We start from the raw sequence: 20,007 nt of genomic DNA on the forward strand, positions 1-20,007 counted from the left end.
CAAAACTAAAAAAAATTCGCGCTCGCTACGCTCGCGAATTCACCTTGCACTATTGCTTATTATACAAGTTTAGGTGCTTTAGTGACCCAAAGCTCAAAAATTTTTGCGCTCGCTACGCTCGCGGGTGCTTTACTTTCCACTTCTTTTATTTTTTTCATCCTTTTTTAGACGAACCTCCTTTTTAGAAGGTAGCGCCACTTTTTAGTATTTTTATTAACAAGAAAATAACTCGATAGTTTCCGTATGAACTTTCTTATTTACGACGTTCGAACTACTCAAGTCACAATCTTTCAATACATAGGGGGCGCTTGGTTCATGATTGCACCCGGGCGCTACATGAGCTGGAGACGGCCCTGAATCAGTTATACGAAGAGCTGAATATATCGGTGCTGAAATATATATCAGAAAATAATTTAACTTAAAGGACCATGAGACAAATTGGGCTCATTGTCCAACAGAGTTATAGCATATGCCGTTGTGAAGGTTTTTGTTTGTACTAAAATTGTTACTATGGGCACTACCTTCAATTCCATGGCAAAAAAAAGATATGCACCTAAATAGGTTTTGTAGAAAAAGACGATTCTTAGGAGTCGTAGTGCGCTTAATTCGCAGGATTTATATTATTAACCGACTTCTTAAAAAGGAGGAGGTTCTCAATTCGTCAAGATTTTTTTTCTTTTTTTTGTATGTTCACCGATTACTCGGAGACTCCTAGACCGATTTGGCTATTAAGAGGAAGGATATAGTCAAGACATGTTCGTGCACGTTCATATTACGTGTACATTCTGGTTAACAGAAACGAAATGTGTCGAGATGCCATCGCTCAGTATTACTGCTCGTGTCTAATAGGTAGACGCACAGTAGGAAGTTGTGCTCATATCATTTCAATAATATGATATCTAGGGTTAGGCAGGCACACACAATTTAATCCACCGGCAGGATATTTAGATGACATTATTATTGATATTGATTGAAATGTTAACAAAAATATTTTTAACTGATAGCAGCTGTTTTTTTTTTCATGTATACATTAAACCTGGAATTAAAACTAGTTAAAGGCGTTCAATAACAAAACCTACAATGCCATAACAGCACAACTTTTTGCAGAATATTAGTTTATTTATGGTCGGAGAAAAATATTTATAGCAAAATAACCCAATGGATTCTTCTCAAAAATGAGTTTAAATCTTTATATTTAGTGCTTTACAAGTATATTCAAAGTGGTCTCATCTCTGTTGGTGGGTGAGCCCAGGCTTCATACATTTTTGCCCATGGTCCTTTATCCCACTCCCGAAATAGTCTTGAGAATTCGAATAATAAAATATCGAAAAAGCAGTTTTTCGAGGCTTAAAATTATTAAAACATGTTTAAGGAATTCGATGACACAAGATCGACTTTCAGCCCTTGCTATTCTTGACGTTGCTCATTCATTCGATTATTCTGCTTTTATTTAAGATTTTAGTCTTAAGAAAAGTCGCAAGCATATATCATTTTAATATTTGTTAATTTTGTGATTCTTTAATTTTAAACTGTAGTAAAAATATTTTTTTAGTATACATATAGTAGTCGTGGTGGCCTAGTGGGTAAAGGACCAACCTCAAGTACGAGGGCGCGGGTTCGATCCCAGGTCAGGCAAGTACCAATGCAACTTTTCTAAGTTTGTATGTACTTTCTAAGTATATCTTAGACACCATTGGCTGTGTTTCGGATGGCACGTTAAACTGTAGGTCCCGGCTGTCATTGAACATCCTTGGCAGTCGTTACGGGTAGTCAGAAGCCAGTAAGTCTGACACCAGTCTAACCAAGGGGTATCGGGTTGCCCGGGTTACTGGGTTGAGGAGGTCAGATAGGCAGTCGCTTCTTGTAAAGCACTGGTACTCAGCTGAATCCAGTTAGACTGGAAGCCGACCCCAACATGATTGGGAAAAGGCTCGGAGGATGAGGATGAGTAAAAATATTTTTTTATAAATTTGTTTAACTTGTGCATTTCTCCTCAAACATGACGTTTAGCTAAATCAAAACACCAGCTTACTCTCGCAACACACTACTTTTCACATAGGACAAGGGGCCTCGCATAGACCTGCCGCACGTAGCCTCGCAATGGCTAGGGCCGCCGCTGATCAAAGGATATAATGTCTGTAACTGATAAACTAATTAAAGAACTACTTTTATTATACATATAAACCTGTTAATTAATAATATAAAAGCTCTTGTTTATTTATTGTAATATGTGTTCGTAAAAAACTACAGCCCTAATTAATATGTCTTGTAATAAAATTTTTAAGTTTTGTTCGAGGAAATAAATAACAATGCTTTGTATTAATTTAGTAAGTAATTACAATGTAAATGCAGACTAACATAATGAAAGCGCGCAGCATACAATAGTTACTTTTTGACTATCACCTCTCATGTGAAATTCATTGGAACACCATGTATGTCGCCATTGTTCTATATTTAGACTTAATCATGTTTATGATAATTATTACTATTACGTAATATGTACGTACTGACTTTTAGTTTTTAAAATCCTACGGGGCTATTCAAAGAAAACCCTTTATAGATTTCACTTTCTAGGAAAGCATAATATGGATTATTTTGGTCATTAGGGCAAAGCAAGAAAATGTTCTTTTTCTAATAAATACGAATAAAGGAACCTAGTGGTGGTCATCTGGGAGTGTCCCTGATAGTACCTACATTTTTATGTTTAATTGCTAGAAGTGTAATTAATTGTTAATGCATTCTTAAGTTGTAAATTAAATCATTGAATGAATTAAAATTATTTTTGTTTTATTTTTCCTTGATGATTTCCTCTTATGGTATGGTGTATGGTGGCTTGAATTTACGTAGTCCTAGGTTAGATTCCCGCAATTGGTATTCCCGGATATTTTCACATGGTGGCTAAGGTTCGACTCTCAGGTTGTTTTTTTGTGAAAAATTGACGTGTTGGTATATTATGTATTGTCGGTGAACTTGAACTTACTGCCTAATAAATAAAACCGATTACTTACATAAGTTAGGTACTCTAATCACTAGATCACTCTGTAAATACTTGAGTTAAGTAGAAACATCCTAATCCACTACTGCCTATCTTAAAACAAAACACCATCATCCAAGTCTTAAAACTCCAAGGAATCGCTTGGCTTCCTTATCAATGAATCGAGTAGTTAGTGATGCATCAGTGGACTGCAGTGATTCATTATTTACTGGCCATTGTCGGGTAGGCGCACAATACTGAGGCAGCTCTTTGTGCACTTGAGTAAGGGGAAGTACTTCGAATATGTATGTGTGTGTGTGTGTGTATGTGTATTTTCCGGTGTGGTAGGGTTGCCAGTTGTATAAAAATAATGATAGGTTAGTAGCTTTTGCTCGCAGTTTCATTAGTGTCCTGTGGGAACATCTCCCCGCATATGGATAAAAAGAATATTAAGTATAGCCTTCCTCAATAAATATCCTTCCACAGATAGATATTTTTAAATTGGAGCAGTTGTTCCTGAGATAAGCGTGTCAAACCAAATAAAACTCTTCAAGTTTATTATGTTAGAAGTTTACATAGATTGTCGGTTTTCAAGGGTAAGTATACTTAGTCATGTTAAACATATACATTACTAGCAACATGGTAACAAGGAATAGTTGACCGTTTTTTTTCAAAACCGTATTTAATGAACTGGCAAGTCGACAAACAGCCTTATTTTACAGGATCGTCCATTTGCATCAAATATAAACTCTTTTGCAAAAAAAACGGGCACCTATGCGAAATCTTAGTTTTAAGGACTTTACGTGTATTTCAAAGGGTTTTAATGATTGTAGTATGTTTCTAGCATCAAAAGAGTTAGTCGAGCATGCGTGAGAGTGTATTCTAAATTTGAATTTTGTAGATTTGCTAAGAAACTGGTTAGACCTTGTTTTGGACTAATTCCTGGTAGGAAGTTCGTGGGCGTTTTGAAAAGTTTTTGACGTGATTTTCGGAAAACTGATAATGCAGTTTTAATTGATGATTCATGTACCTTTCTGTTAAATCAAAACATTTTTGAAAAACTATGCGTATTTGATAAAATTTTCACTTGCTCTAAATGGTCTATGCTGATGATTGATGGCAATGTTAAGAGTTTCGGTATTTTTGCGTAAAGCGTTCTATTGTTTAGATTTTGTGTCCACGCGGTTTAAAATAACCCTTTCTCATAAATAAACACAATTTAGAGGAGTATCAGTAGTTTGGGCTGCGACAAAACAAATTGAATGTTAGCAGAACCAGATCACAACTCGTCTCCTATCATACTTTGACATTGAAAAAATACCAAATTTGGTGATAAATGCAAAAGTAACCATATGAAAAATGATGAGAAGGGTTAAAACTATCCAAAAAGTCAAATTATTGCCGCGTTGAAGCTCTCGATAACTCCATAGGTGTCGGGTTACTAAACGATGATTTAGCTGAAAGGGAGTTATGACTTCAAAATGATTGGCCAAAAGTATGTTTTTTTTTTAATGATCAGTTTGCCAATTATTGTTATGATTTAAGCAGGAAAATGCTGTGGATACCAGAAAACCTTGGAGTAGACAGGTTTATTTAATAAAATGTCCGTGGGATGAAAAGCCGCTATTTGAACGCTCAGACTCATAGATCTTTAGAGGTCTACGGGGTTTCCCAAGAGGCAAGGTTATTTAAAAATCAGTGATTACGAGACCTTAAGAACTCGTGCTCACAGTCTATGCGTCATTTTCTGTATTTTGTAGAATTTCAAGATTTTTCAAAATGTCAAAGTCTGATAGGAGCCGACTTGTGAACGGCACTGCTAACTTTAAATTGGTTTCGTTGCAGCCCAAAATATTGATACTCCTCTAAATTGTGTTTATTTATGAGAAAGGGTTATTTTAAACGGCGTGTGTACAATATCTAAACAATAGAACGCTTTACACAAAAATACCGAAACTCCTAACATTGCCATCTATCATCAGTATAGACCATTTAGAGCAGGTGAAAATTTTATCAACTACGGATAGTTTTTCAAAAATGTTTAGATTTAACAGAAAGGTACATTAATCATTAATTAAAACTGCATTATCAGTTTTCCGAAAATCACGTCAAAAACTTTTCAAAACCCCTACGAACTGTCTATCAGGAATTAGTCCAAAACAAGGTTTAAACAGTTTCTTAGCAAATCTACAAAATTCAAATTTAGAACACACTCTCACGCATGCTTCGCTAACCCTTTTGACGCTAGTAACATCCTACAATCATTAAAACCCTTTGAAATACACGTCAAGGCCTTAAAACCAAGATTTCGCATAGGTGCCCGTTTTTTTTGCAAAAGAGTGTATATATATAAACTTCCATATAATAAACTTGATACAGAAACCTCCTGACGCAGTCGGGTAAAAAGTCCAGCCACAAATGTAGGTCCTGTACTTCACGCAATTCTACCTAAGTGGGAAAAAATGTATTCTTCCAGAGCACGTGTAGGTACAATAAAATTGCATGACATGTGCTCAGAAGGTGTCGTCCGTTCGTGATCACGTTGTTAAACCTATTTCTTGTAGAAAGAGAATTAATTTGGTGTCCATTCATTGAATGGCGTTTTATAGGATTATTCATAAGTTTTCTTACTTGTCTATAGCAATATATTAAAGAAAAGAGAAACATTGTTGGTAATGGTTCTAAAACTATGGAAAAGATTTGAAAAAAATTTAACTGTTGGTAAGCTATCCCCGAGTAACATAGGTATGCTATATTTTGTCTGGGTACGGGATACCCAGACAAAATATAGCATACCTAGGACTATAGACATTCCCCAGGGACGCGGAAGCAACCGCGGGAAATAGCTAGTTTATTATATGTAACAAAAAATACGGTTTTCCGACTGCGATTAAGATTGGTGGTTGGTATATATGGATGTCTATATAAGTAGCACCACGTAACTTAGCAGTTCTGAAGTTAGTAATTTGACTCGTTAGGCATTCATCCGTAAAGCTTTGCTTTTCTGAAGTTGGCTACTATTGCCTTCACAATAGTAAAAAATATGATGATAACAAATGCGTTACACTGTTAACTTCAGAATTGCAATGTTACGTGGCGCAAACTGTAGGTTACTTACCATATCGTTTGCTCCTCTGAAGTTAGCCATTTCATGCCTCAGACAGTTGTGCTTGTACAATTTTGACAGTTGCCCAGTCATCCGTAGTAAACTTCAGAAAGGCAGAGTTATTTGGTGAGATCTGAAAGTACTTTATATGATAATAAAGTGTCAATCAATAAAATTAGCGTATAATGTAGGAAACATGATTTATTTCTAAAAAAAACGTGTAAACAGAAAAAAAAAATTAATAAATATTTTCAGTTCTCTTCAATACATGAATGCTTACTTTTTACACAAATAAATAAATGGGTATCCTGTGAGATTCAATTTTCTCATTTTAATCTACATAATAAATAAATAAATAGATGCATCAGTTTACAAAAAGTAAATAGAGAAGTTTTGGATTGTACTTATCCAACGTCATATAAAGGCTACCAGTAGCAGTTGCTTGTATAACTAGAACCTTATTAATACTGGTTCAGTAGTTTATAATATCAATGATACATAAATAAATAGTGTTTTAAAGATAAATTTTGATCGTTGCGCTCAGTAACTCCATTTTAGTAGGCACTTAAAATAACCAATCTTAAAATCACACTCGAATTAAGAACTAAAAATCAATGTAAATACAACAATTTCTTCATCAATTGAATCATTATTTCAAACAGTTGTGTATTTAATATGTAACTGTGTAAAAAATCCTACAAGAATGTTTAGCTTTAGCTTACTTAAATGGACATAAACCTATGTACATTACCCACTTTCTGAAAATGTCCGAAAAGACAACCAAATACAACAAGGAGAAAGAAGCCTTTATTGTCTTAACAATTTTCGAGTGGGTCATACATGCCATAGGTTGATAGTACTAACAAATCGAAAAGCCTTTTCATCACAATACAACATCCTATCACCTATCATCATCATTATCACCAACAAAACTATTCAAATTAACATATCTTCTAGTAGTCCTCATTCTACCCGCAGCCACGCTATCAAAAACCCACTTAGAATTTACTTCACCCAAACCCGAACCCACTACCACATCATATAGACTATTATCATTAGGACCAATTTGTGTTCGGATGTTAGGACCAACCTGTGTTTGAATGTTAGGACCAACTTGTGTTCTGATGTTAGGACCAATTTGTGTTCGGATGTTAGGACCAACCTGTGTTTGAATGTTAGGACCAACTTGTGTTCTGATTTTAGGACCAATTTGTGTTCGGATGTTAGGACCAACTTGTGTTCGGAAATCAGGACCAATTTTTGTTTGGGTGTTAGGACCAATTTGTGTTCGTATGTTAGGACCAATGTTTTGTGTGTTATTTGGTCCTATAGTATTGACAGAAGCGCCACATAATGTTAGTAGTTGCATAGCGGCGTCCTTTTGGTCGGCGTTTGGTTTCAAATGTACTCGCATTCCGTTGAAGATATCGTACGCGTATTCTGAACGTTGTCGGCCGAGGGCGTTGCGTTCGACGCGGGCTTTCTGTAATTAAAAAAAAAACTAAAAAACACGCTTTTTATAGAAAAACGAACTAAAAAATAGAAAATAAATTTTAATGAATTTAAATTAAGAAAACAGTGTTAAAAATTTTAATGAATATAAATTAATAATAGTGTGACAAAAAAAATATATTAAAAAAAAGCGTGGGGTGCATGGTGTCAATAGTTATAAATATTTTATTGACAGATATGAGTACAGTGATTTTCATTTCGATAATATCTTAAAAAGCACCCCACGCTTTTTTTAAATATTTTTTTTTGTATTCACACTATTATTAATTTATATTCATTGAAATTTTTAACACTGTTTTCTTAATTTATTTATTTCTCAACCTTACCACTAACATTACAGACAGGTACATCCAATGCGTTAGGGAGGCACTTATTTAAAATACTAACTACTTACAAAAATAAAATAAAAAACAAACAACAAAACACAAGATATTTACACAAAATAAATTTAAAATGAAATAGAATATAACAATACAATAAAATAAAACAATAATAACAAAAGTATGTCCTATAATGCTAATCTAATTTATAACATAACATAATTTATACATTTAAATTCATTAAAATTTATTTTCTATTTTTTAGTTCGTTTTTCTATAAAAAGCGTGTTTTAAACTATTATTTATTTTCTACTTTTTAGTTTGTTTTAAAACTATTATTTTGTTTTGTAGAATTAAAATTCTCTTTAGTAGGTATACAAAAATTTGTCAATATTAGAGAAAACGGCTAAAGATAATTATTGGAAATAAAAATGAACATCGAGTCCTGCCTTATCGACTGTAGAGAAAAATTCTAGATTTTAATTAATTTTCTTACCTTATCGCCTATAGATGAAATTAACAAAAATCATATTTTGCAAATTGAAAAGCCTAGAAGTCGGGGTCTAATGGATGTTACTAAGTTAATTTTGCCACCGACTTCTAGGCCGATGCACCTAAAATTAATTTTTTTTTTGCTTTTTAGTGTTTTGGGAAGTCGGTTTAATTTTTTTGTAAAAAGGTTATTTATTTAAAGCTTTTCAGTCATACGAATAGTTGTCACTATCCATACAAGTGGGAAGTTCTCATCAATACAAAGAATATAAGTCCAAACGAGGTATTTTACATATTCAGTTGTCGAGTTCCCTCGACTTTCTCTGGTCTCCATCATCAGGTCAGCTCCCAACCTTCACTGTTGCATAGGTCTTGTCAATACGAATAATTTAAACCCAAACACGAGGTAGTTTACATATTCAGCTGTCGAGTTCCCTCGACTTTCTCTGGTCTCCATCATCAGGTCAGCTCCAAACCTTCACTGTTGCATAGGTCTTGTCAATACGAATAATTTAAGCCCAAACACGAGGTAGTTTACATATTCAGCTGTCGAGTTCCCTCGACTTTCTCTGGTCTCCATCATCAGGTCAGCTCCAAACCTTCACTGTTGCAAAGGTCTTGTCAATATAAATAATTTAAGCTCAAACACGAGGTAGTTTACATATTCAGTTGTCGAGTTCCCTCGACCCTCTCTGGATCATCAGGTCAGCTCCAAATTTTCACAGTTGAATAGTGCTTTTAGGCGTACACCTGAGTGTCAAGTTTTTACTCTATGTATGCCTACAACTTTTGAAGGTTGCCCTCGATTTCTCAGGGTTTCCATCATCAGATCCTGACCTGATGACTAAGGGACCAACTGGCAGCTATTCCGAGTCGAACAAAAAAAGAATCACGTAAATCGGTCTATAAACCTCGGAGTAATCGATGTGTATGTGTAACCTCCTCCTTTTTGGAAAGTCGGTTAAAAATTGAATAATTTTATCAAATTAGTGTATTGTCATCGGTTCTCAATAAATCTACAAAGTTTGAACGAAATCTGGCCGTTTAAAGTGGGTCAAAATCGCGCCCAAAGAAGTCGGTTACAAACATACAAGTGAAACTAATAAAAAGCGTGTAAAAATGAGTTTTTTGTTGTATAATTGTGTTAGGAAGTTATTTTAATCCTATATACTAATACAAAAAGGCAAAAGATTATACATGTATATGGATGTTTGTTCCTCTTTTAGGTAAAGGTTTTAGGATTTAGATGAAACTTGAAAGAAATGTAGCTATAACAGAATATATATGTATGCTACATTTTATTCATGTGCAGTAAGTAGTTCCTGGGATGAAATCGCGGGTGGAATCTGGTTGTGGAAATAAATACTACTTTTCAGCATTTTCTTAAATTCAAATTAACTTTTATAACGCACCTAAATAAAATCATGATTGGGTCGAGTAGGTTACATAGACAGTTGCTCCATGTAAAACACTGACACTAAACTGCAGATAGAATATAACCCGACCCCCCTACATTATCCAAAAAGGGCTAGACAGATGATATAAATAAGTACAAACCTGACAGATCTTCCTCAGATGCTGTACCTCAAAGCCGACATGATGCAGCCACCTCCCCTCCCCGGCAGCCCGCACCGCCCACCTCGCGTGCAACACTCTGCAGCCCCGAGCTGCGCCGAGCAGGGCGTTGCATGTTCGAGCTCGCTTGTCGGTGGCGTCGGTCCAACATGTTGACTTGCTTAGGTCGCAGTGGGATGTTATACCTGGAGATAATATTATTATAAACTGTATTATATGGAAAAAAATAAATTTGATTTATTTCACCAGTGTCCCGCGGAGAATTACTTTGCGCATACGGATAACGCCTTCTTCGATAAATGGTCTATTTAACAGTGAAATAGTAGGTATTTTGACAGCATATACTATATTGTGCATATTTTGCCACTTGTTAGTGCATGTTTTGGCATTTTGGTACTTCATAGAATCCGTTATTTATTTATGGGTTAAATAGCAATTTTAAGTTCACGAGTCTGGGAGCCCAGAAAAAATATAATTGGGTAACTTAGTTTATAAGTCATACAAGTACCAGTAACATTAGAAGCATGGTTAGTACAGGCGGTAACGTTGGTACAGGAGCCCAGTAACACGTGCGTCGTACGTTTGTTCACGCTCTTCTGTATGACGCCGCCCAGTTGTTGTATACACTTTGTTATAGCCTGACGTTCGGGACGGGTCATGCCGGTTAGCACCTGAAATGAATGTTAAAAGTAAAGTAGATAACTGGTTTCTAAAAGTAGCTGTAATAATAACTATTTTTCTATACTAATTATTTTCCGCGGTTAACTTGCGTCTAGGCAGAACTTCTTCCCAAACCTGGACAAAATATAGTTTATGTTATTCGGGACTCGGGGATACTTTAGCTTTACACAAAGAAAGATTTTTTTTATATTGAATCAGTAGTTTCGGAGTAGTTCAGTAGTCATCTTTATAACATTAGTAATAGATACAGAACAGGAAACATTTATCTGTTTGTTTGTAAATTACTGAAAGGATTTGAAAAATTCTGATAACAGCTTAGTGACAGTTTGACAGCAAAGTCTTACTAATAGGATCTTATTTACCCTTTGGATACAGAATCTCAAAAAGGTATTATAATATAATCATATTTAAACCATACTCACAATTTTAGGCTTCAAATGTTCCTGTGTAGCGTGTATGTGTACATTATTATTGTTGTTCCGCTGTGGATGGCAGGAGGCGAGCAGCTTCTTGGCCATGCGCTCAGCGCGGGCTAGGTCCCTTTTCTCGCGCTGTGTTAGTTTGCTTTGGTGAAGTTTGTTTTTAGTTGTTGTTTCTTTATCTGAAAATTAAATAAGTCAGGTTATAATCGAAATACTCAAACGTTACTTAACTTTAAGTTCTAGTTAAAAGTATTTTTGTTGCAGAAATTTTAAGTGTGACAAAAAGATAAAGTGATGCTCGAGGAGTTTTTAAAAATTTATTGGCGTTTCATTATACAGCCGTTAGTGCATTTAACTGTTAGACCAATACTCTGATTGAGTAGGCACTCAACTGAAGAATAATTTAAAACAATCTTGATTTAACTTTTTATTTAAATTTCAGGTTTGAAATGCGGTGAAAAATCAATGTAAATGCAGCAAATAAAATAAATCTTAAATAGTTGTAATATTATTTTCGACAGTATTTTATTTGTTTAATGTGTATTTGCGAAAAAAGACCAATCAAGATTGCCTACTAAAATGGAAATAGTACTGATATAAAACAGTATTTACCAGATTCATCATCAGTAGTCAAATCCTCAGCCTCTTTATGCGTGAACAGTTTGCGTCTGGACTTGGGCGGCTCGCGCACTGACGGCTCCTCTAGCGGACGTCGGGGCGCTGTGTTCACACGAGATTCTAGCTCTGAAAGAGGTAATAATATGTTTAAATAACCATTAATAAGAGTTGAAAATCTAAGCTGCAAGAGTCAATAGTAAGATTAAGCAATGGTAGGAGCAGTCGTCCAATCGATGGTTGACCATCCGTCTAACTGCAGATTTCTACATCCTGCCTATATTATATATTCTTTTTATGTTTAGATTTGGAAAATCAAGCCTTAAAATCAGCAAGCAGTTCAGCAAGACTTGGAGCGGTCACTTCTTGGACGAGTGACGGTTTTGTATTTCATACATAAGGAATTTCTAAAAGCCCGAAATATTGGTGGGTTTTGACTGTCATTTCTATGGCAATCGTTATCATATCGGCTTGTTAAGCCGAGGGTAAATGGGTTGAGGAGATCAGATAGGTAGTTGCTCCTTGTAAAACACTGGTACTCAGCTGCATCCATTTACACTGGAAGACAACTTCAACATAGTTGGGAAAAGGCTAAACAAATAAGCAATTCCTTACCAACAGTGTCTCCGGAAGTATCAGTGGTCTTATCAGTGCTGGTGTCGGAAGATATCCTCAGTTTGGGCCTGTCTTTGTCATCTTCCTTGTCGGATAGTAGGTCTACTAGTGGTACGTTTTCCATTTCTGCTCGTTTCTGTAAATTGTACGGAGGAGGTTATTTTTTGCAAGATTAATTAGGTGAATAATTTGGCTTTTTGGGGGGTAGATTGATACTTAAATGGTTACTTCTAGATCAATAGAATATTGCTTTTCAATTATCGGCTTTAAACAGCCGCTTCTTGTTTAAAAACTATTTGAAATGTAAACTACACTTGCAAAAGTACATATAATTTAATTTTAAGTGTTTATTTTGTAAGACAGGAAATAATGATGAGTTGGTAGTTTACTAGAACCGAAAGATACAATTTTTTCTTAAAAAATAACTGTTTACTTTGAAAACTCAGCGTTAAAGTTCATAGTTAAACAGTTCTTTTAAGAAAAGTAATGGTTATATTGTCGGTGAATTCAAGCATTAGTATATTTCTCCACTTACCAGCAACTGTCTCAAAGTCCTCGGTGAAGGCAGATCAGATTGCCTGGAGGCAGCCGGGAAGGTTCTCTCACTGAGCTTCTTGTTAGAGGCTGCACAGGCCTCCACCCACAGTGGGGACACTAGCTTGCAGGCCAGAGCACGGGCTTTAGCTCGAGTTGCTCTACAACCACCTGGAAATGATATTTATATTATGTATTTATTTGATATAAGGTTATGTAGGAAGTGGTTTCAGAACCATTTGTGTTCTTAGGAGATTTTAAATGCCATAGCTTATGTGGATTGCTTATCAAACATATATGACAAATATTGAATGCTAAAGTGGTTCTGTCTGTCAACCTTTTACATGTAAACTATTCCAATTGAATAATTCACATGTATGTAACACAGACATTCCTACTGTAAATTGATTATGTAATTCTACATGCACATTGTCTTTAAGGTCACTAAGTGCTCCTGACCTTACATATACAAAGATAATTTTCATGCATTTGCATGGGTGGGTACCCACATCCATAAAATAAATCATGTGTAGTGTAGTTTAACCTTGCTTTTTCATTATTTAGCCATAAACCACACATAATAACGACCAACTTCTAGCGTCGTTCCCTGTAAAGCACTGGTACTCAGTTGCATCCAGTAAGACCGGAAGCTGACCCCCCAACCCCAACATAGTTGTGAAAAGGCTTGGGAGATGATGATGGACCTTATACATAGACTTACTATCAGTCCACACAAGATGTGTGACCAGTGGGCTCCAGTCGCTCAGCACGGTGGCGCCCAGAGCTGCCAGTGCACAGCGCAGGGGCAAAGCCTTGCTCTCCGCGCCTACATCTACCATAGCCACGACTCCTCGGAGAGCGTTGTTTGAACCTAGCATTGGTTTTGTTGGCTCCTGGAATTTGGAGAAGTTTGGTCTGATTAAAGGTTTTTGGAGTGATAAAGTTGTTTTTCTTTCCTGGTATTTATGTACAACAGTAAAACGTAGCTCTTGTTCAATGCCTAGAATGTAAGTTTTGAATAATTTGAATAATTCTTCAACTGTTAGATCTTTCCTCTTTATATATTAGGACAGATTACATTGCAAACAATGCAAATGGTGGAAATACAAAAAGGCTGATAATAATGAGAAATAATAGACAGAAAACTCCTAAAACCTAAACCTCAAACCTCAAGAAACCTCTTCTGAGAGAGAGATCAATAATGTCTTCTGAAAACAGAACTTAACATACCTTTTTCTGACTACTACTAGTTGTTTGCTTCTTGCTAGAAGTACCAGGAGTACATCGAGGGTTACCAGGTTTCTTCCTCAGAGCCCTCTCAGCATTAGAAGTAGTTGCAGTGTCTACTTCTTTCAAGGCTGACCATTCTTCTCTCAGGCGGATTCTCTCTGCTATTGCTGAGCGGCGCTGGGAATAGAAAGTAAAATGTTATTGAATAAAGTTTATCAAAAAATATGTTGCTGCGATCAAATAATTTGCCTTTTACAACTTCTTACTTACAAAGTGTTGATGCTAGTGTGTTTATAAGTAAAACTGTACAAGGCTTTATAAATTCATTACCAATACCAACTGACATTCAGTGATAACATGTTTATCTGATAGACTGATCTCAATGAATTGTTGGTCTGAGACAAAAAGGTTCCCAATGTTTTATGGTTTCTTTTAGCCATTCTATAATTAAGAAAGGAAAAATTAGCAAATAGCAGTTCCAGTCCTATAGACACCCATTGCTAACTGTAACTAGATAATATGTCCCCTGCGGTTCCTCCCGCGTCCCCAGAGAGATATTTCCCGCACCAGGATATGGACCCTCAACCTCAGGATGTGTACCAATTTCAATCAATTCAGTTCAGGGGTATTTTTAAAAGGAGGACAGAAAGACAGAGTTACCCTCGCAACATTACTATTAATAGTAATGTTACCTAACATATTCCACGCATTTCCAATATGGATTTGACAAAATTATTGACATTCAATCACAATCAACAGAATTTACTTTTAAATTGTAAAGCAAAACTTTACAAAAAAACTCCTTGCAAATAGTTTTGAATAAATACTCACCAGGCCTGCTGCGCTTCTGCTATTTTCTTTATTCATTTTTATTGATAAATTAGAACACAATTTATTCGAAGAATGCAAATTCAAAATAAATAACTACCTATCAATGTTAACTACAATTTGGCATGTCGAATTGTAAGAAAACAATTCTTGTCAGCGTTATATTATTAATGTTTTGTTGTTTCAGTATAAATAAAACCTTAAATAAAACACACAAACGTGTTAACTATAAAAATAAATAGAACTTTTTCGAATTACAAAAATAATTCAAGTCAAACAAGTTGCAACAAGTTTGCAAAACACACAAAATTCGAATTTCGAAACGTCAAGCCCTAATAACTGTCAAAGTCATGTGATTGGCGCTGTGCTTTTTCTGCTGTAGATAAGAGTTTTTTGAGAGAAATATTTATGATTTGTAAGAGGTAAGAGGAATAAAAGATAAATAATTTTAAGAATAATTTATTTTTATGTAATGGGATAAGCTTCTTGTTTGATTAATTTGTATGGTAAAGCGTACAGCTCTTGCTCTTGTGAGATAATTTTAAGTACCACTCTGAATATGGTTTGTAATAGCCTATAACGCGAGGGCATTTGATGACTGATACCCAAAAAATTATCAGATTTCCAAAATTATGACGTGGTCTGAACTTCAAACAAACTCTTTAAAGTAAATCCTTCTTTCAATGGCTCGATGGCCAGACCTAAATATGGACTGTACACAGGTGGGCTTTCTGCATCTCCTTTATTTTGAGCCATTTGCGAGGCTAAGTATAAATTTGGCCCCATTTCGCCTCTTGGCTCACCAATTTCTTCCAGTTCTTCTATATCATCGACATCAGGCTTTGTATCCTGTGGAAAAGTATAATTTAGTTTACTTCACATAAACTTGACACTGTTGCTCAATTACCAGTGTCGCCCTGCAGAACATAGGCTATTGTAGACTTAATTGGTTTTATTACTTACTTAACACTATTATCCGTAAAACACGAGTATCAAGTTCAAGATCAAGAGTTCAAGGAAGGTAGAACGTTTTATAAGAAAAATTGTCAGGCAAGATATTGATTCTCCAGTTAGAACAAAAGTTTCGGGAGATGTTATTAGAAGCATTCCTCTAAGGTATCTTGTTGTTTCATTGTTTAATGAGGTCCTCAAATCATCCCTAAGTTGGAAGACCAATTTTTGACCAACTCTACAGCAAATTATAAATCCCATACCTCATTATGCCAAGTTAATTCTATTCCAAATATAGGTTTCTCAGTGTAAGCTTGATGCAACGCCTGTAACTCGGTCACCAAAGGTCGCAGTCTCTCCCGAGGGTCAGCCCTGAATCCTAACACATAGCCTCCTGATTGTGGTCGCACTACAAACACTAGGGCTTCGCCAAATTTGGAATCTTTGACGGCTATCTGTAATAAAATAAACCATTCATATGCCTAGGCAAATAGAGTCAGATAGGGCAGTCGCTCCTTGTAAAACGCTGGTACCCAGCTACATCCGGTTAGACTGGAACTGGAAGCCAACTCCAACATAGTTGGGAAAAGGCTCGAAAGATGATGATGAGGAGCTTAGGCAAATGTTAAATAGGCAAGTTAGAACATGAGAGTCCTCGCCACGATTCAAGTCGGAGAGATGCAGGGCTAGTGCCTAATTTCTGGTAAATAAGTAAATAGTCGTGACGCGCACTCTATGAGTAATTTTCTACTCCGAATTGTCAAATTGTCATGAACATAATTTTTTTATTTTACATTTGGAAGGTGCGTTCTTAAGTTACATTTCAAAGGGAATGAAGCACCAGTTGGCAAAAGGACAATTTTTTCATGCCTTGAAACTAGATTTCAAATCCTTGTTACTCCTTACTTTAAACTTACGCTTTCAACAGTAATATACGGCATGGACACGTTGAAGGCATCATTGACGTCTGCGACCCAGACTATCCTGACGTTGGTGACTACCAGAGTGCCCAGGTTGCCGGAGTCACTCGATAAGTTCCAGATGCTGTGCTCGTTTAGACATATCTGGGAAAAGAACTAAGCTCATTAGACATTTCAAGTAAAATATATATACTATCGGCACAAATTTCCAATTTCACTTGGATTCGGTGCAATATGTTTTATTCACATTTTAGTCTGAAATTCGTTATGCTTTGTATTACTGTACTCCTTACTTATTTATGTTACATTTTAGACTATATAGCCATCTTAACCTTGCTCTACTCCTGCCTCTTCCTTCATCCATCCCTATTCATACTTAACAAACTTTTTGTAGTGAGTTCACATGAAATAGCAATTTTTAGGTCCAGTTTGATATGGTTTACCTTCTCCAGTGGCAGCATCCGTAACTGTTTGTTGTGTATAATAGCTCCTCTCAGTTTTAAGTCTCTGTACATACGAGAAGCTGTGTATGCCCTGAAATTAATTTAAAACGAGTATATCAATTTTAATTAGTAGCATAGCTGTTGAAGATACGTTATACTTATAAGGCTTCATCATTGGTTTTGGAAATTATTGGAAAGAATCTTCTTTTTCGAGGCGAGTCAATGGCAAACGACTTTAAGGATGGCCAGTATTTCGCCACGCACACAGCATTGTCAATGGCGTCATACGTCTTTAATTGTACACAATGGACAGCACACAAGATCCCACATTGTTTACCTATCTGCTGAACATAGCCTCAAATGAACCATTTAGGTTTTGGCTGATGCTCACTGCAATAATTTATACCAGGTTGCGAATATTTTAAGAATTTTAATTGGGTTTCTAAAAACTTCACTTACTTATGCACCCCAGCAACAGAAGTATAGTGCCTCACACAGTTAGGAGACAGATTTGTGAATATAAACTCATATTTATTTGACTTGTAAGCAGCCAGCACGTTTAGAGCCTGAGTCGTGCCACGAAGACCAGAGTTTACAACCTTTGTGTTCGTTGAGAGGATGCAGTTTAGACCGATCGCTGGAAGAAAATAATTAATGACTAAAGAGGTTCAGTTCTTGTTAAATTCTGTATAGGTACTAATACTCCTATTGTAAAGTTTACTATTTGCGACTTCTCACCGTTCAAGATGTATGGAAAGAGCACTAGAGGTATAGCTTTTGTCAAGCAAATTTTTAGATTGGATGCTATATGTTGTTCTATTGACTTCTGCCGGCGGTTTCATCTGTGTCCCAAGAAAATAGCTTCATGTACCCGGATAAAAAGTAGCCTATAACCTTCTTTGGTAAATGGGCTATCATTAATAGCAAATTATTTTTTCAATTGGATCGGTACCTAATTTTGAGATGAGCGTGTTTAAGCAAAAAAACGAACTCTTCAGCTTTGTAGTATCTATTAGTATAGATTTTGCTACAGAATTTTTAGTCTCACGTTCCTAAAGGGTACTCAGATAAAATAATAAGGGATGAGAGTATTGACCTCCAAGCACAGGTGCACCTTACAATCTCAAACTGTTGCAAAAAAGCATAAAATGGAGCATTGGTAACACTTGGGTTTTTGATTTATTTTTTCTTATTTCCAGTAAAAAAGGTTTCGAAAAAAAAAACTTATTTTATTTCATTACAGGTACGACTCATATTTTACAAGCAGAAATATAATATTTTCCAAATCTTGTAGAGAGTTTACGGTTATGATGAGATTTTTGACTTTTGCAAAAGTTTACTATTAATTCCTTAAAAGGTAATATTCAAATCTCATATCAAATTCAAATAATTTTTGCCAAAGTTTAAAATAGGTATGGGTCAGTAAATAATCGTACTCATTTCTTTTCTGCCTATAAACATAATAGCTAAGTATGTATTCTAACACCGTTTCCCATTTCTCCTCTGTCTATAAAAATATCTATACAAAAACTGTAGGTATTAGGTATCTCACACAAATTAATCCTCGGAGAAGCCATGGAGTGCCATATGATCCGCAGGTTGGTTACCACCATCCGACCCTTAGTCCCACTGTTACCCTTCGTATCTTCGATAGGTTCGATCCTATCGAATATCTTCTCGCCGGGCCGTAGTCTTAGGTAACTGAAAATAATATCCAAACATGTAAAATTTCGGAAGGTCGTTTAGTAAAAAATATGTTACTTAAAGTAACTGTAACTTGTTCCTAACTACGATATAACGAGGTGTTCCCAGTCCATCCACATCTCGACGGTACTACTTCCCACATTCGGATAGCAAGTGAAGTGTACCTTTTTAGGCTCTAAAAACTATCGGTGTAGCTTTGAAAATTTATTTAAATCGATCAGTAGTTTTATCATGAAAGTCGGACAAACAGAGTTTCTTTCACATTAAATAGAAGTCATAAAAAATCTTATCAATACCAAAAAATTCCGTCTTTTAAAGCGAATAATATCCGCGACTTCCGTTTTGGTCTAAATAACCTTTACAAAGCAACAATTAGGTAAACTTCAAAACATCTACGTATTATCAACGTTACAAAAATAAACTTACGTAAAAGGCAAATCAAATAAGACTTCTCTATCTTCCCAAACGGCTCCAGTCTTTGATTTAGACATTTTGACCCAAAAACTATGGACGGACGATCTGGCCAAGGTCACCGGGAAGCAGTGGATGCGGGTTGCTGAAGATCGAGCAAACTGGCGAACCTTGGGGGAGGCAGCAGCCCAGCAGTGGAACGTCTTTCGGCTGACACGACGATAAAAAAACAAAAAACTTAAAACCTTCGACCATCAATTGTTTTTGTTATGTTCCCCGTTGCCATGGCAACCGCACAAGCATGGTTTATGGTGCCCCGTTATAAGATAAGCCTATTACTTTAATAAAACTTTACAGAAACGTGTTTTATTTAATTTATGTTTTATATGATGCGGTAAAAATTTGGGTTATCTTGAAATATTTTAACTGGTTGAAAAGTATAGGATAACTATGTTAGGGTTGCTTTGTTGAAGGGTTCTTCTAACCTACAGACAGACATGTGTTGCTGGGGAGTTTGTTGCGCCACTTCTTCTTCCCAGTAAAAACACATAGGAAGTGGTGAAGGGCGGGCGTTTTGGGGGCTGTCTCTTGTAAATTTTTACGTTCAAAAAGTACTGTTTCGCAGCCGAGTTTGAATAAATGATTGTGAATTTAGGTTTGAGTTTGTTCTACTT

The 20,007-nt window shown here is 35.8% G+C and overlaps 2 protein-coding genes across 2 annotated transcripts; both read right to left on the bottom strand.

Annotated features, from left to right (window-relative positions):
• Window positions 1-6,263: 6,263 nt before the first annotated feature.
• LOC110376787 (uncharacterized) lies at window positions 6,264-15,218 on the bottom strand. The gene is made up of 10 exons (XM_049837454.2): window positions 14,908-15,218; window positions 14,077-14,253; window positions 13,568-13,739; window positions 12,848-13,017; window positions 12,313-12,448; window positions 11,695-11,826; window positions 11,083-11,261; window positions 10,488-10,650; window positions 9,962-10,164; window positions 6,264-7,563 (listed from the first exon to the last, which is right to left on the bottom strand). The coding sequence occupies exons 1-10, from the start codon at window positions 14,941-14,943 to the stop codon at window positions 6,982-6,984; spliced, it is 1,950 nt and encodes a 649-aa protein (XP_049693411.2). The 5' UTR covers window positions 14,944-15,218; the 3' UTR covers window positions 6,264-6,981.
• A 240-nt stretch (window positions 15,219-15,458) lies between these two features.
• LOC110376773 (Bardet-Biedl syndrome 5 protein homolog) lies at window positions 15,459-19,601 on the bottom strand. The gene is made up of 7 exons (XM_064040985.1): window positions 19,349-19,601; window positions 18,771-18,919; window positions 17,678-17,855; window positions 17,219-17,309; window positions 16,773-16,919; window positions 16,119-16,310; window positions 15,459-15,753 (listed from the first exon to the last, which is right to left on the bottom strand). Exons 1-7 carry the CDS (start codon window positions 19,411-19,413, stop codon window positions 15,535-15,537), a joined length of 1,041 nt encoding a protein of 346 aa, XP_063897055.1. The 5' UTR covers window positions 19,414-19,601; the 3' UTR covers window positions 15,459-15,534.
• Window positions 19,602-20,007: the final 406 nt, after the last annotated feature.

Source organism: Helicoverpa armigera, chromosome 23 (genome assembly GCF_030705265.1).
Source record: "Helicoverpa armigera isolate CAAS_96S chromosome 23, ASM3070526v1, whole genome shotgun sequence".
NCBI lineage: Eukaryota > Metazoa > Arthropoda > Insecta > Lepidoptera > Noctuidae > Helicoverpa > Helicoverpa armigera.